This window comes from Hippocampus zosterae, chromosome 7, assembly GCF_025434085.1.
Source record: "Hippocampus zosterae strain Florida chromosome 7, ASM2543408v3, whole genome shotgun sequence".
Taxonomy (NCBI): domain Eukaryota; kingdom Metazoa; phylum Chordata; class Actinopteri; order Syngnathiformes; family Syngnathidae; genus Hippocampus; species Hippocampus zosterae.
The window spans coordinates 8,449,381-8,463,916 of NC_067457.1; the positions used below are offsets into that span (position 1 = coordinate 8,449,381).

The window sequence follows — 14,536 nt, forward strand, 5'->3', positions numbered from 1 at the left end:
AAATGGATGGATGGGCATAGGAATGGTTGAAAAAGAATTCTGACAAAAATGATTTTCATTGTGTTAAGTGCATTATTTGGATGAATCCTTTTGAGTGTTTTTACAAAAGCATTGAGTGCGTCACGTGATTATGCCACTAGCGCTCCTTGGGTGAAAAGATGAGCGCACGCGTGTGTGTTTGGAAGACGGGGAGGGGGGAGGGGAGGGGGGTTAGCAGGGTACGGGGGCGCACGCTTACAAAATGAGAGAGTGAGTTTGAGAGGAGAGGCAGATGCGAGAGACGCATGTAAGATCCGCACAGTAATTAGCCGCGGATGTATCAACAGGGATAATCGGATTGGGAGGATTTGAAAGAGGAGAAATCACTCGGATCCGGGATTAATTCAGGCGTCTTCACTCCTCCGGTTTCGCCGCCGCTATGGGAATTGACCGGCGGCGGAGAGCGTCGCTGGCTCTCACCTTGAACTTTCTGGCCTTGTTCCTCGCGGTGTCGGCTCTTGGAACGAGCCACTGGTGCGCCGGTACCCGCAAGGTGGTCAAACCGTTCTGTACCGGCCCGGTGACGACCAAGCAGTCGTTCTGCATCAGGTTCAACAGCTCCAATTTGAACGACACGCGGCTGGTGCAGTACATTTGGGAGACGGGCGAGGACAAGTACGTCATGAGAAAGTTTCACACCGGCATCTGGTTCTCCTGCGAGCAGAACATCAACATGACCGGTAAATTATTTTCAACTACGGGGTGAAGTTTAGCAGCTGTTAATGCAGAGACAAGCACTTTGATGTCATAGTGTGACAAAATATTCTCTTTTTTTATTCATTCATAACCTGCTGAGCGACCATCGCACAAAGCGATTGCGCAACACATCCATCGTCACGCTCCCATTCTCATTTTATTCATTCAGATTCCTCCTTTCATGCATTTTAGAGAAGCCTGGTCTTCACAAGAGTCTCGCACATTAAAAATATATGATCCTGAAATGTAAATTTCACACTGGAAGTATTTTCCTGCTATTCTCACTATTGCCTTGGTCTTCCCGAATGTTTTTGTTCAGCTTTTTTTTTCTTACTGCACGGATTCTGAAATGCAAGCATTATGACAAATACTGATGTTCAGGCTGAGTCTCAGTGCGCATACAAACAACTTCTCATGTTCACATTTGCACCTGTGGACAATCCGGAGCCTTTAAAGAACCAAACATGCATGTTGTTGCAAAAATGAGAAGAAAAAAAACACGATTGCATAGAGAATGTAGAAACTCCACATTGGCTAGAGAGATTCGAACCCTGAACCTCAAAACTGTGAGGTACATTCGCAAACCACAAGCGCCACCAAATAGGACTTCAGAACATTCATTAAAATGGCGGAAATTATTTCCAAAACCTCTTTTGTTTCTTTTTTAACTCTTCAGATGTAAAGATGTTTTATTCCCTCATAAACATTCTGTCCGAATGCCATTTCACTTCCAATGAAGCCATCTGGGAGCAAGAGGGATCGATAACCTCACAGAAGCCGCAAAGCCTATTTTTGATCATTTCTTTGGTGGACAATGGACAGTGGAAATGCCTTTATCGATCGTGTCGTTGCAGCGATTGACTGTTTTTTTTTTATATCTTACAGGTGAAAACTGCCGAAATTTCATCTATGTCGCACCTGCAAATGAAAGAGGTAAGTTGGTAATGAATCCCATTTTAATGCTAAAAACAAATATTTGAGCATCACATATGCTCCCTGAAACTATCAAGATGAACATTTTTTAATGAGATTAGAGTAATGGGGGAAGCATAGTCCTCTGTCTTTTGTTTGTAAAAAAAAATAATAATAAAACTAGACATGTTATAAAATCAAACCACAAATAGTTTTAATAATCAATGAATTGCTTAAAGATCTTGTGAAAATGTCACATTCTTAACAATAAATAGTCTCAGATTCTTGTGGTTCTCCACGAAAATGTTGGTCTTTGACCGAAATAAGACATTTACAAATATACTTTTACTTTGAAAAACAAAGATCCAAAAATTAGCCAATTTTCTGACGTTTACGGACCAACCCAAGAAGTGAATGTTAACTAATGTCATTTTGACATAGTGTCCTGTTTCTGATTAAAAGAATGGAAATTAAAATTGCGTTAATTGTTGTTTTTTTTTTAATCCAACTCATCGATTAATTGACAGTTAAATCCAAGGGTGCCCATTACGTCGATCGCAATCGACCAACAGCTCGTGAACTGGTCCCAATTCTATCGCAAGGGGTGTAGAGGAAAAAAAAATTTTTGTTTCTGTGCATGTTAATATATTTTTTTGTGTTCATGCACCCTAATCATCCTATCAGTCTCACTTTCACATAAAGTATTGAAAAAAATCAAATAAAGCAGGTCACCTTTAACCGACGATCGTTAACGGGCTGCGAAAAGTGCGTCGTATACCTCCCTGTCAGGTCTCGACGGAGGTAGACATTAATTTCCTTTCCACAAACTCACAAACTCTTGCGCCTACTTTATTTTTCTGTTTCATTCATTTTAGGGGACGTTACGGTCGTTGATTAACATCACATGCGTGTGTAAGTGCGCGCAGGAACGGGTCGATCGCGAGAGGTTGGTTATTCGAAAAGTAGATCTTTCGTCAATAAAGGTTGGGCACCCCCTGGTTTAATCCAAACATTCATTAATCAAATCACAAATCTTTGCCTAACTACCTGAAACACAAGCGAGTCATGAAGTCACCCCCACTGCTTATTTACTCCAGTCTAATGTTACACAGGGAGCCGTTAGCACTTAGCACTGATTTACCTGCCGCCAGGTAGGAGGTGAAAATCAATCTCTTCCATCGATTCGTTCTCATTCGCCTTATCGGTTCCCTTAGCTGTGCCGTTAGGGATCAATCCTTTCTGTTAGTCCTCCACCCTGAATGTTAACACTGATAATATTGGGGGGTGAAGTGGGGGGGTGGGGATATTGTCGTGGTTTCTAAAATAGAAATTCAGTTAAGTAGCACGTGGCAAACAAAACTGTAAAAATCTCCCAAACAGGTCAATCCACGATGTAATATGTAAATCGGGAAGAAAAAAAAAAACATTTTGCGCAGCAATGAGTAAACATAGTGCCCCTCGGAACATTCCAGGAATGAGCTGCAGTACAAACGCACCCAGATGGCCCAATGTGACTTTCCAGGGAACACTTAAATGTTCACTGTTTATTCTTCGGCAGCCAATCTGCTTTAACCAGACAACATGAATTGTCAGGCACACGAATGTCGGCTTTGGCTTGAGTTGATTGCAGAACAGCTAAAAACACATCGACAATCACGTGACTTGGGTCCTATTTTCCACCATCATCGTCTTCATCAGGAGTCAGATTTAGTCATTACAGCATGTTTGAATATGTTGGCATCAAGCGTTGCCAGTGAATCAGTCTTATCGGTGCTATAGAATCAAAAATACGGTCAAGACAGGCCAGTCGATGCCTCTTTTATACCATATTTAAATGTTCTGCTTATTACTTCTTGGCTTCACTTCCATAGGCTGAAACCGGTAATCTCATGTAAATACTTCCTAGAAAACAATTTGTTTTAATAATTCTTGCTCATCTGATGCAAAGTTAAAGAAATAGATTAAAACAGCAGACAAAATTTCATTTGTTGGTTACTCGTGTTTTCTTTCTCCAGAATTTAATTTCAGCAATGCTTTGTTGTACCAGATACATTCATCATACATTATGCATCATTTGTTATGGTACTGCATCATCCCAAACTTTATTAAATACATTTTAATTTAATATATTGTTTTTTTATTTGTTGATAATTAAAAATGGGGGGAAAAAAAAGACTTGATATTTCTGCAAATGTATTAAAAATTATACGTTCAGACCCTTTTACACAATAGAGCACCCTTGTTTAATAATGTTTCACATTGTCATTGCGGGCTCTGTTCATTCGAGTACGGTGGTGCCTTGAGCTATGACTTTACTTAATTCCATCAACACGCTCGCAATTTAAAACATTCTTATCTCAAATAATAGTTGCCCATTGAAATGAATGGAAAGGCCGCTAATGCATTCCAGCCACCCCCAAAATGTTTTTGCACTGTGTGTTTTTAATAAGAAATCACACTACAATCACTTAAAACATAATCAAATAGAATGTAAAGAATTAAACTGTTCATGCAGCTTGATTATTTAATGGTGGCTAATTCTGCTGTATGTAACCTTGCCACCGGGGGCAGTAAAATACAATTACAAAAACACAAATGAAGAGGACGACGACAACTATAGTAAGTAGCTCAGTAACTGCAGTAAGATTGGTCAAAGTATATACCGTACAGGACGACTCATATCTCAAGGCAACAATCTATTAGAATTTTCAAAAAAATTCCCGATGGCTGAAGACAGTCTCTGAGCTAAAATTTTTTCAACTGAAAGCTACAAAAGTGTCCAACATTCCAAAAAGGATATTTTAGGCAATCATGATACCACCTTGTTACACCTTGATGATAAATGATATCACAAACGCTTCGGGCTGTTGTGTGATATACTTCATGGCATCATAGCTTCCGTTAGATGGTTTCAATCGTTTTTACGCCACGATGTTCCCTCCTTCATGTGCTAGAGGCCCCTCTGCGGGTTATATATCCTTTCACTGACGGTGAAGGTTAATCATATGGGTGACAGGGTCGCTCATCCGACCTTCACCGACTCATTCCACCCCCACCCGCTTCTCTGCACGTCCTCTCCAATTGCCCTTACTTACCTAGCCCATATTTTTCTTCACTTCCCCTTCCCCTATTTGCTATATCACTGCCTGCACTCACTTCGTGAGTCACTCAACCATGTCTTCCTGCACTCCAGCAATTTGAATTTGCCATCACACCCCGCGCCTCCCTCACCCACCCTTTAGACTCAAAACGCTGTTTTTGTGCTATCTTCAACATCCATAGGGGTGCTGTGGCTGTGCATTGTCGCAGAGTGCCTGTATATCATGCTCTTGGCCACCGGGGGCATCCTCATGTGGATAGAAGTGTGCCAGTTTGGCAACGTCATCGATGGCCTGAAGCTCAATGCCTTCGCTGCCATATTCACCGTGCTTTCAGGTGAGTTGAAATCAGATAGCATCAAATAAACTGAAAACGTTGTGGGTGCAATAAACTTTCAAGTTGGAAAGCTGACCACGTGCATGCATTTTCATAGCAACTGAACCTCATAAATCCGTTTTGTGGATCGCTTCGGCAACCAGGCTTATTATTGAGGCCAGTTAAAGCCGTCTGAGATCTCTTACCACTTTTCATGTCAGCCACCACGTCTCTTGGTGAAGGAATTAATGATGACCTTCTCTCTAATCCACTGTGTGAAAATGATGCTGACCACCAGGCTGGGTGCAGGGAAAGATAGTCTGCTTGGCCGCAACGACTTTCTCGACATGATTGACTTCCCCGCTACTTAAGACCCATCGGCTAAATAATTGAGCCTGTGCCTCTGTATACGCTTTGTGTCCATTTAATTACAGATGCCCTACAGTGCTCCCAAGGTTGAAACTTAGCGACTTCATTCTATTGGGGTTTGACTCAACAAACTGTTTGGAAAGAAAATCTTCATAGCATTATGTATGTACAATTTGACGTCGTACTATAAATCAAAGAGTACATAGACAGTGTAACTACCGTATTTTCCACACTATAAGGTGCTTTGGAGTATAAGGTGCACCTTTGATGAATGGCCTATTTTAAAACTGTTTTCTACGGAAGAGGATTAGGGCCAATGAAGAAAAAAAAACACGGTTGGCAAGATTCTCACTTTTAAGCAGACTGAAATATAATGACAATAACAACATTAAATAGCTGACAGTAGTTCATTCCGATGGCTCCACATGAGCAGTTGTCTTGATTAAGGATATTGGTGCAACAGAAGGCCAATGACGTCTTGCATCATGGATGAAAAGTATGATTTGGGGTTTAAATATTAAAAGGCAATTTGGAATGAAATTGATTCCAATGTGAGGTAAACACCCGCAGGGCTGAAAAAACGGCAAATAAACTTCTGTGGAAAATGACTTTTACACAGACATTTATTCGGAAACATTAATTCTCTTTTGTGTATGTTTGTGTGTGTGTGTGTGTGTGTGTGTGTGTGTGTCCACACCCCCAGCAGTGGGCTCATTTGTGTGAAATAGGCGTTAGGTTTCTCAAAGGTAATAGATGCGCCACCAGTGCAAAATTCTATTTCGCTCTCTGTTTTCTTGTTTTTCCTTGAACATTTTTTTAAGCAGGAGAAAATTGAGCTCAGAGGGAATTGCATAATAGCCTTTGATACAGATCAGCTGTGAGTTAATTTGTCACAAAAAAAAACAAGAGTTGTGCCACCAGAACAATACGATAAGAAGGTGAGAAGTGTTGCAGCAGATGAGTGGGCTCCTATTCCAAGTTATTTCTTTCATTCATTTAAATTGATTTTAGCAAAACACGAGTTACTTACATTTCAAATTTAATTTGTAGCGTTTTTGCATTGTGAAACTTTGTTTTATTTTAATTTACCATATTTTCCACACTATAAGGCACACCTAAAAGCATTCAATTTTCCCAAAAGTCGACTGCGCCTTATAATCAGATACCCCTTGTTTTTATGATTCAATATTCTGATTACAGAACATTTAAAATACTACATTCAAGTAAAGTGTTTTGTTACAGCTGCAGCGGTCGTGAAAGTGCGAGAAAAAAAATAAAGCTGTATTGTATTGTATTCTTTAGCGGAGCTCCATCTTGTGGAAACATCATGCAACCGCAGCCACAATTTTAGCTTCTATTCTATGTGCCTTATAATGCAGTGTGCCTGATATCTGAATCCTCTTCCGTAGCTTTACCTGCAGGGGACGGTTAAACTTGAGTGAAGCGATTTGTTTTGAGTAATACAGCTCCAAAAACCAAAACAAACACCAAAAAAAAAAAAAAATGAGCGGAACCGCTTCTAAATATGCTTGGAGCCCTAAATGTACATTTCTATTGAAGGTTACATTGGATGATGCCGTTTTTCCTTTCCATCATATAGTATGACCACTGAAACCCATCCAACATGTGTCTGGAAACTTCCAGGACAGTTGTCATAAAAGATATACCCAGCAATTAAAAAAAAAAATAACAGTAAAGTTTTAGGCAGTTTTGCAACAGTAACATTTTTAAAAAGTCCTGATTTGGTCATTTTGATCTTTTCATTTATTTATTCATTTTTCTTTAAAGTGATGGTTTTGGAGATGTGAGGAGTTTTTCCAACATTGGCAATTTATGTAATGGTGTCGTTCTTTGATATATGAATTCTTGTGATTATTTTCTCTCTCAACGTTTCGGTAGCAAGATAAAATGATATCCGCCTGCGTCACCAACATCTGTTCCAAACATTTACGGGCATCCAAAGTCGTCTTTATTTGTTTTATTCATGAGGGTAATTAGCTCTTGTCTTATGAGTCTTCAAGCATCTTCTGGCTGCAATTGAACACGCTGGTTTAAAAAAAGAAAAGTGGCATAAAATGTGTTTTGTTTACCGAACAGTGTATGATCGACATTGGTAAACAACTGATTGAACAGGTGTGGAAATGTTGATTTGCATTTCTATGCCTGCTCTATTTTATTTCTGATTAAATCAATCCAAAATAAAAGCCTACATTGGGTTGGTGTTCTTTATCTCAATAGTACCTGAAACTTCATAGCCACTGTGTGCGTTTTATGTGACTTTGATAATTGGAAAGGAGAACTTTGAGTTGCCTAGGGTCTGTGGTTTTTATAGGTAAGCTAAGACAAAAAACAAAACACCATAACTTAAGTTCAGCCCCCTTTATGGCTCATCTCTCCAGCTTATCATCAAATCTTCTTGTTAAAATTTTCAACATGGGAATCTAGGGGCGGCTCAGTATCCAGTGGTTAGCACGTCGGCTTCACAGTGCAGAGGTACCGAGTTCGATTCCAGCTCTGGCCTCCCTGTGTGGAGTTTGCATGTTCTCCCCGGGCCTGCGTGGGTTTTCTCCGGGTGCTCCGGTTTCCTGCCACATTCCAAAAACATGCGTGGCAGGCTGATTGAGCACTCTAAATTGTCCCTAGGTGTGAGTGTGAGCGCGGATGGTTGTTCGTCTCTGTGTGCCCTGTGATTGGCTGGCAACCGATTCAGGGTGTCCCCCGCCTACTGCCCGGAGACAGATGGAATAGGCTCCAGCACCCCCCGCAACCCTCGTGAGGATCAAGCGGTACGGAAAATGAATGAATGAACATGGGAATCTATGTTATTTTTTATTTTTTTTCATTTATTTTTTAAACTGGATGAATTTATTGAAGGTGGTTCTGGTAGTCACTGCAGTACACAAGATTACTTTTTCCACCAGCTGTTAATCATCCATGGTTATAATAAAGGGAGTATGAAGAGGGTGAGAGTGTGCAAGGACAATACGGAGCTCTACTTTTACTGCCTGCCGATGCACTTGTGATGTGGCTGAGGAGCTTTACTAGCACTATAAAAACAGCACTTTCTTTTAGGGTTTAACTGTCTGTATGGCGAGTATGAGGAAGAAAGATAAAAGTTACACTTTACGGACAAATGTATGAGGACACTGCCTCGCATTTTAAGTAGAGAATACTGAATTGATGTTGCTCCAGAGAGAGGGTCTGGCTCACTGTCTCTGTTCGCTCGCCTGTGTTTGATTTGGAGTTGAGGTCATGGCTTTCAATTTCTTCCACACCAAACTCATCCAACTACATGTTTATGGACCCCACTTTGAGCAGGAGGGTAGTTCAAATTTACAGCAAACATACTCACTGATCATCAGGCGTGAGTTCTGTCACCACCAAGCCCGGAATAGCAATTTGGACCTGGCAATTTCCCGGTGGTGGGGCTGCTGCATGCACTGTTCAGGGTGACAACTCTAGAACAGGCCGCACGTTAATTTCCTCCAGTCCGCAGATCTAATTTCAAATATAAATATAAAGTAAGATACTTAAAGGAAGGATTTATTATTCTTAACATGTGCCTTGATTGCTAGTACCGTATTTTCCACACTATAAGGGGTTTCGGAGTATTAGGCGCACCTTCAATGAATATTAAAACTGTTTCCATTTATAGGGTGCATCATATTATAAGGTGCATAAGATAGAAGCTACAGTGTCAGAATATTTAAAATACTGCGTCAACAAAAAATCTGAACATTGATCCATATATATAAGGCGCATCGGATTATAAGGTGCGCTGTCAACTTTTGAGAAAATTGAATGCTTGAATGCTGAATACTTCAGGGATTAGTTTCACTTTGAAAAAGGCATAGGAGCTGAAAATGCACCTCTTGATTTATATATTTCACTTTTATGGCAAAATTTACAAAACATGAGTACATCCATGTTGGATCGAGTGACACGTGATGTGTACAATTTATTGCTGGACAATAGACACATATTGGTCAAAGAGGGGAACAAAGAAAAATACTGTCGTAATCCATAGCAAAGATTATGTGCATAAATCGAGCGGTATACCCGCTTGTAAATGAAACCTCTGAGACACCGGAACAAAGCAGCACTCTGATCTTTATGCGCGTAAGGGCGGAGGACATTACAGCAGTGCCCATGCATGCGTATAGCGAACCACATGGCGGACGGACTGCTGTCTGCTTTGCCCTTACTGGTCCACTCGTTCTCTTTGACTTTGTGCCATCAAAAGACCATCTGCTGTTGCATCTTTCACATCAAAAGTGGAATTTCACTCGATAGTCTTATTTCATGGTATTGCCTGGAAACGATATGACCTCATTCTTTCAATATTAATGCTTTAGTTGCGACGTAGCTGTGCGTGTATAACATTGTGTGGTCTAGTACAAAAGTGACACACGTAACAATTATTTTGTGACTTGTATGAGAGTTCAGACTGCCAAATTTTGTTTCATAGATGATGCAAAAAAAGCACTGAAGCACTGTTTACATTTTGGTGTTGATCCAGTGGGGCATTTCTGCATGATAATGCCTGTGAATGAAGCGTTGAATACACCTACCATCACTTAAAACAGTTTGTCCAGCTCCGGGCCTGGAGGGACACTGTCCTGCCTGTTTTCCAGCTCTCCTGGCTGCAACACACCTGATTCAGAAAATCAGATCATCAACCAGCTCTGAAGCAGCATTAGAACATTCCTGATTATTTGAATCAGGTGTGTTGCTCTTGGGAGAGCTGGAAAACAGGCAGGACAGCGGCCCTTGAGGACCGACTTTGGACACCCCTGTCTGAAAAGTTACTCTAACTCTGCCGAGCTGGTCTTGTCTCTCAGGTGTCCGGAATGCTCCGGACAGAATTGAATTCCACAAACAAAGGTCCAGACAACAGATTTGACCCCCCAAAAATATATATACAGTATATATACACATATATACAGTGTCACGATTCAGTCTAACCGAATCAAGTTTTTTGGAACCCAGAAGTGTAGACGCCAGACAAGGTCTCCGAAGCAAAAATATTTAATGTACAAAAATCGCACCGACAAAGTAGAAACATAAAGCGCTGGTCAAAACAAGGACCAGAGGGCACAAACAACGAACAACAAAAAGCGCTTGCACAAAAGGCAAGGGAGTAAAATAAGGATCGCGAAGACAAACAAAAACAATGTATCCAAAATACACGCCAGAGAAAGCCAATTCAAAAAAATAAAATCCAATACTCACAAAACCACTGGTACCGAGAGTTCAAGAGCGAAACACGACGAGATCTATAGCAAAAAATAGTCTATGGGCAAGGAAGCATCAAGGCATAAACAATATCCCGACAGCCAGCAGACAGATTGTTGGTTCTTAAATACACAGTTCCTTGATTGAAAGATTGGCAGCAGGTGTGCAGCCAGAAAGTCTGCTCAATCTGCCACCTGCTGGCCAGGCCAAGGACAGGAACATGACATACAGCATATATATACCTGTATATTTACAACGAACACAAATCTATGAGACAAAATGTCAAGAATGTCTAGAAAATTAAGCACTTGTACACAGAGTCGTGACCAAGGCTAATAATCTGACAGCAAGTTGTGGGTTAGTCTTGGCTTTTAAATTAGACAGGTAACGAGGCCAGATTCGAGACAGGTGCCACTTGTAAGGGAACGCCCACTCTCCAGCCGGAGACAGCAAAAACAAAGCAAACAAGGCAGAATCATGATTTGAGAAATCTGGTGTGGGGACAATTCGTATGTAAATTAGATTATCATAAACTGTGCCTGCACGTTGCCATAAACATGGCCACTCAACAGTAACACCACTAAAATGTACCAACACACTAAGGATTTTACAGCTCATATTTTACATTGTGCTAACAACCTACTGCTGCCGTAAAGGGAGCTCGCAAAACCACATCGATCCTTAAATACGAGACTCGTGACAACCAGGTGCTACGGAACCCTCATTCGTGTCATCCTGATGTCTCATTAATCAAATTCAAACAGAAAGACCACTACTACAGGTGTGTAGGTTTTAAATTGTACCATGAGGACCTTTTGCGTACAAAGGGATGGAACCTGATTGGGGCCAGAAAGTCTAAAGTACCACTTGAGTGAATGTGTCAAGACAAGGATCTCATATTTATAACACCCAATCTGACACAAAGCTGTCTGACAATATCATGAGTGTGCACATAAGGATTGTTGGATAAAATGTGCCGTTTTCCCATCCACTTCCTTTTGTCCACATCAGGCACCACCCCAAGATCTGGCACAGGAATTTGAGATGAATGTATGAATACACAGCTTGGTGAACAAGTCGGTTTGCATTTCTGTGAGATAAATTCCCCGGCGGCTCGTGTATGGGCGGAAAATTACTCAAACACGTGCACACATTCACAGTGTTGATTACTTATTATTATTCTAATTAATTTACAGCGTTGCATAAGCCTCAAACTGTTCGGAACAATACAGTTATGGAACTTGGTGGAATGGAAATTATGTAGTTCATTTCGGTTTACACTGCTCCAAATTGCCATAACAACTAGAAATGCCCTTTGGGGTGGGGGGGCTAGATGCTGACTGCGGAAAATGTAATGATGAGGAGTTATCATGAAATTAAATCATGTGGAAATTGCGTTGGAAGGCATTCAAATATATAAATATATGATGTGATACAGAACGATACTGAATGATATCGGTGAAAAATGTGCAATATGTTGAAAAAGTGGATTTATATTCAACAATATTGAATGATGTGGAAGTAAAATGTAAAATTTGGACTGCTGCTGAATCATATGGAACGATCTTGAAAGAGGAAATGCAGAGAAACAACACTGAATGATATCAAAAGACGTGGAATTATACTGGTGAAACATGTACAATATGTTGATGAAACATTTGTAATTGTTTTCGAATGTTGGGAATTGTGAAAACATTGAGAAACGGTCATGGTAGACACCCATGGTAGACCAAACAAAGTGTCTGAACAAACAAAAACACTTGCAGGGGTACAGTGGAAAAACTAAAACACAAACAAAAGTCCTGAAAACCACAACAAACCACAGTAACATACACACACAAAAAAAACAAAAACCGTTGATCAAAAACAAAACAACATGACAGAAACACAACAATCTAACAAAAACTGACCGCACGCAGGAAACGAAATACAAGCAAACTGATGAGATAACAAGGAACACCTGAACAAAATCCAACGCGTTTGCGGGAGTTGATTGGTTGACACAAAGGGACCCGGCTGACAACAGGTGGCCACAAAACCAAACCAGGAAGACAAAAGCACACGAGAAACAAAATCAAAACGTATTCGAAAACAAACAGAATCATGACAGAAACATTCTCCAAGTGAAGCAATTGAGGAGAACTTGAAGAATTTCAAACGGGAATGTTATTGAATGTGTCATTTGGAATGAATGGGGATTTTTATTTATGTATTTATTTATTTATTTTAATCCAAAATGTGGAATTGTCACTCAAACATTTATTTCATCACGACCTCAAAATACACGTACCGGTAATCTGTTTGGTTAGTAGACTGAACGATAGGCTGACTCCACTGTTTCATATAATGTTATACTGACCCCAAGTGGCGATACTTGAGAAGTGCATCGTTTCTTTTCTACGTGTGTTCACAGGCCTGCTGGGGATGGTGGCCCACATGATGTTCACCACAGCCTTCCAGCTGACTGTCAGTCTGGGCCCCGAAGACTGGAAACCTCAGACATGGGACTACAGTTGGTCATACATGTGAGTCAACAAATGTGCATACTTCTTACGTGCAATGTTCTGGTTTGAAAAGGAAGCACAAGTGCACGGCTGTTTCTCAGCGCCGTTTCTTTTTAATTAGTTTGAACTGTATTCTGAAGTATTTCAATGTCCCGTATTTGTGACATTTAAATCACGCTCCTCTTTAGATTAGCGTGGAGCTCCTTCACAGCGTGCATGGCGTCCTCCGTCACGACCATTAACCGCTACACCAAAACCATCCTGGAGTTCAAGCACAAGCGAAGGAACATTGAGAAGAACTTAAAGATCAAGCAGAAGCTGTTGGAGCTGGACGCTCCCGAGCAGGTGTGGGACATGTACATCAGTTCGGTGCCAAGTACTGCAGAGGAGCTTCTGGACCTTTCGTCCAACGGCCGCAAACTCTCCAACACCTCCATCTTCTTGGACCTCAACGACCTGCCGGGCCAGCAGGGGGAAGAATACTGCTAGAGGAGCTATTTATTTATCAAACATCATTATGTTCTGGGTTTTAATTACTGGGAAGTGGTGGGTGGGGGGCGGGGTACCAACAAAAAAGTAAAATGTGTTCTTGCAGATGAAGCCTTTCACGGACAGCAGTTACTACAGTGGACGGTTTATCATGTTATCAGGTTACAGGGTGCATTAAATGGTCAACATAAGAACTGATTGTTTTAATTCCGTGCCCTGTAAATTGCTATATACACTTGTTCAGTAAAATCAGATCTAACATAGTCTCAAATAGTTTCCTTTCACAAATCTTGTAATGATTGATTACCTCCACCAATGAGACTTTGATCATAATCCATGTGCATTTAATATTTTGGAAAGTTTTTGTATTGGGTCTTGTTATACAGTATTGTATAATGAGAGGGCACGAAAAATACATTCTTGAAAAGTAGATTTTTTTTTTTAATTGAATGAAAAAGTGCTGAATCTTTGTGACTGCACTAAGATGAGATCTGGAGAAAATGGAGCTTGGGTGTTGTAGAATAATTTCTGTGCAGCCTTCATAAGAGAGTGTAAATGTGTATATTTTAAAAATGTAGACTACAGTGATAGCAGAAGTCTCGACAGGCTGTGCCGAGTGCCTTGGCTCGCTACAAGATGCTTTCCATCAAACAATGAGTGTCGTAGACACTCACACGGCAACACTGTTTCGTTCTCTAGTAGCAACTGTGCCAACTGCCAAATGTGATCAGTGAAGGGTTGCATTCTGTGTGACCCGATCATGTATCTGGATGTTGTGTTACGATCTAAATGTACACATGGAAACACACAACTAAGTTATTTAAATGTATTTGAAACAGTATCCCATGTGTCTTGTTTCATTTAATTAATCTCATTCA

The 14,536-nt window shown here is 40.6% G+C and overlaps 1 protein-coding gene across 1 annotated transcript; it reads left to right on the forward strand.

Annotated features, from left to right (window-relative positions):
• Nucleotides 1–212: 212 nt before the first annotated feature.
• gsg1l2b (gsg1-like 2b) lies at nucleotides 213–14,499 on the forward strand. The gene is made up of 5 exons (XM_052071266.1): nucleotides 213–719; nucleotides 1,621–1,668; nucleotides 4,930–5,082; nucleotides 13,079–13,190; nucleotides 13,358–14,499. The coding sequence occupies exons 1-5, from the start codon at nucleotides 419–421 to the stop codon at nucleotides 13,656–13,658; spliced, it is 915 nt and encodes a 304-aa protein (XP_051927226.1). The 5' UTR covers nucleotides 213–418; the 3' UTR covers nucleotides 13,659–14,499.
• The last annotated feature ends 37 nt before the right edge of the window (nucleotides 14,500–14,536 follow it).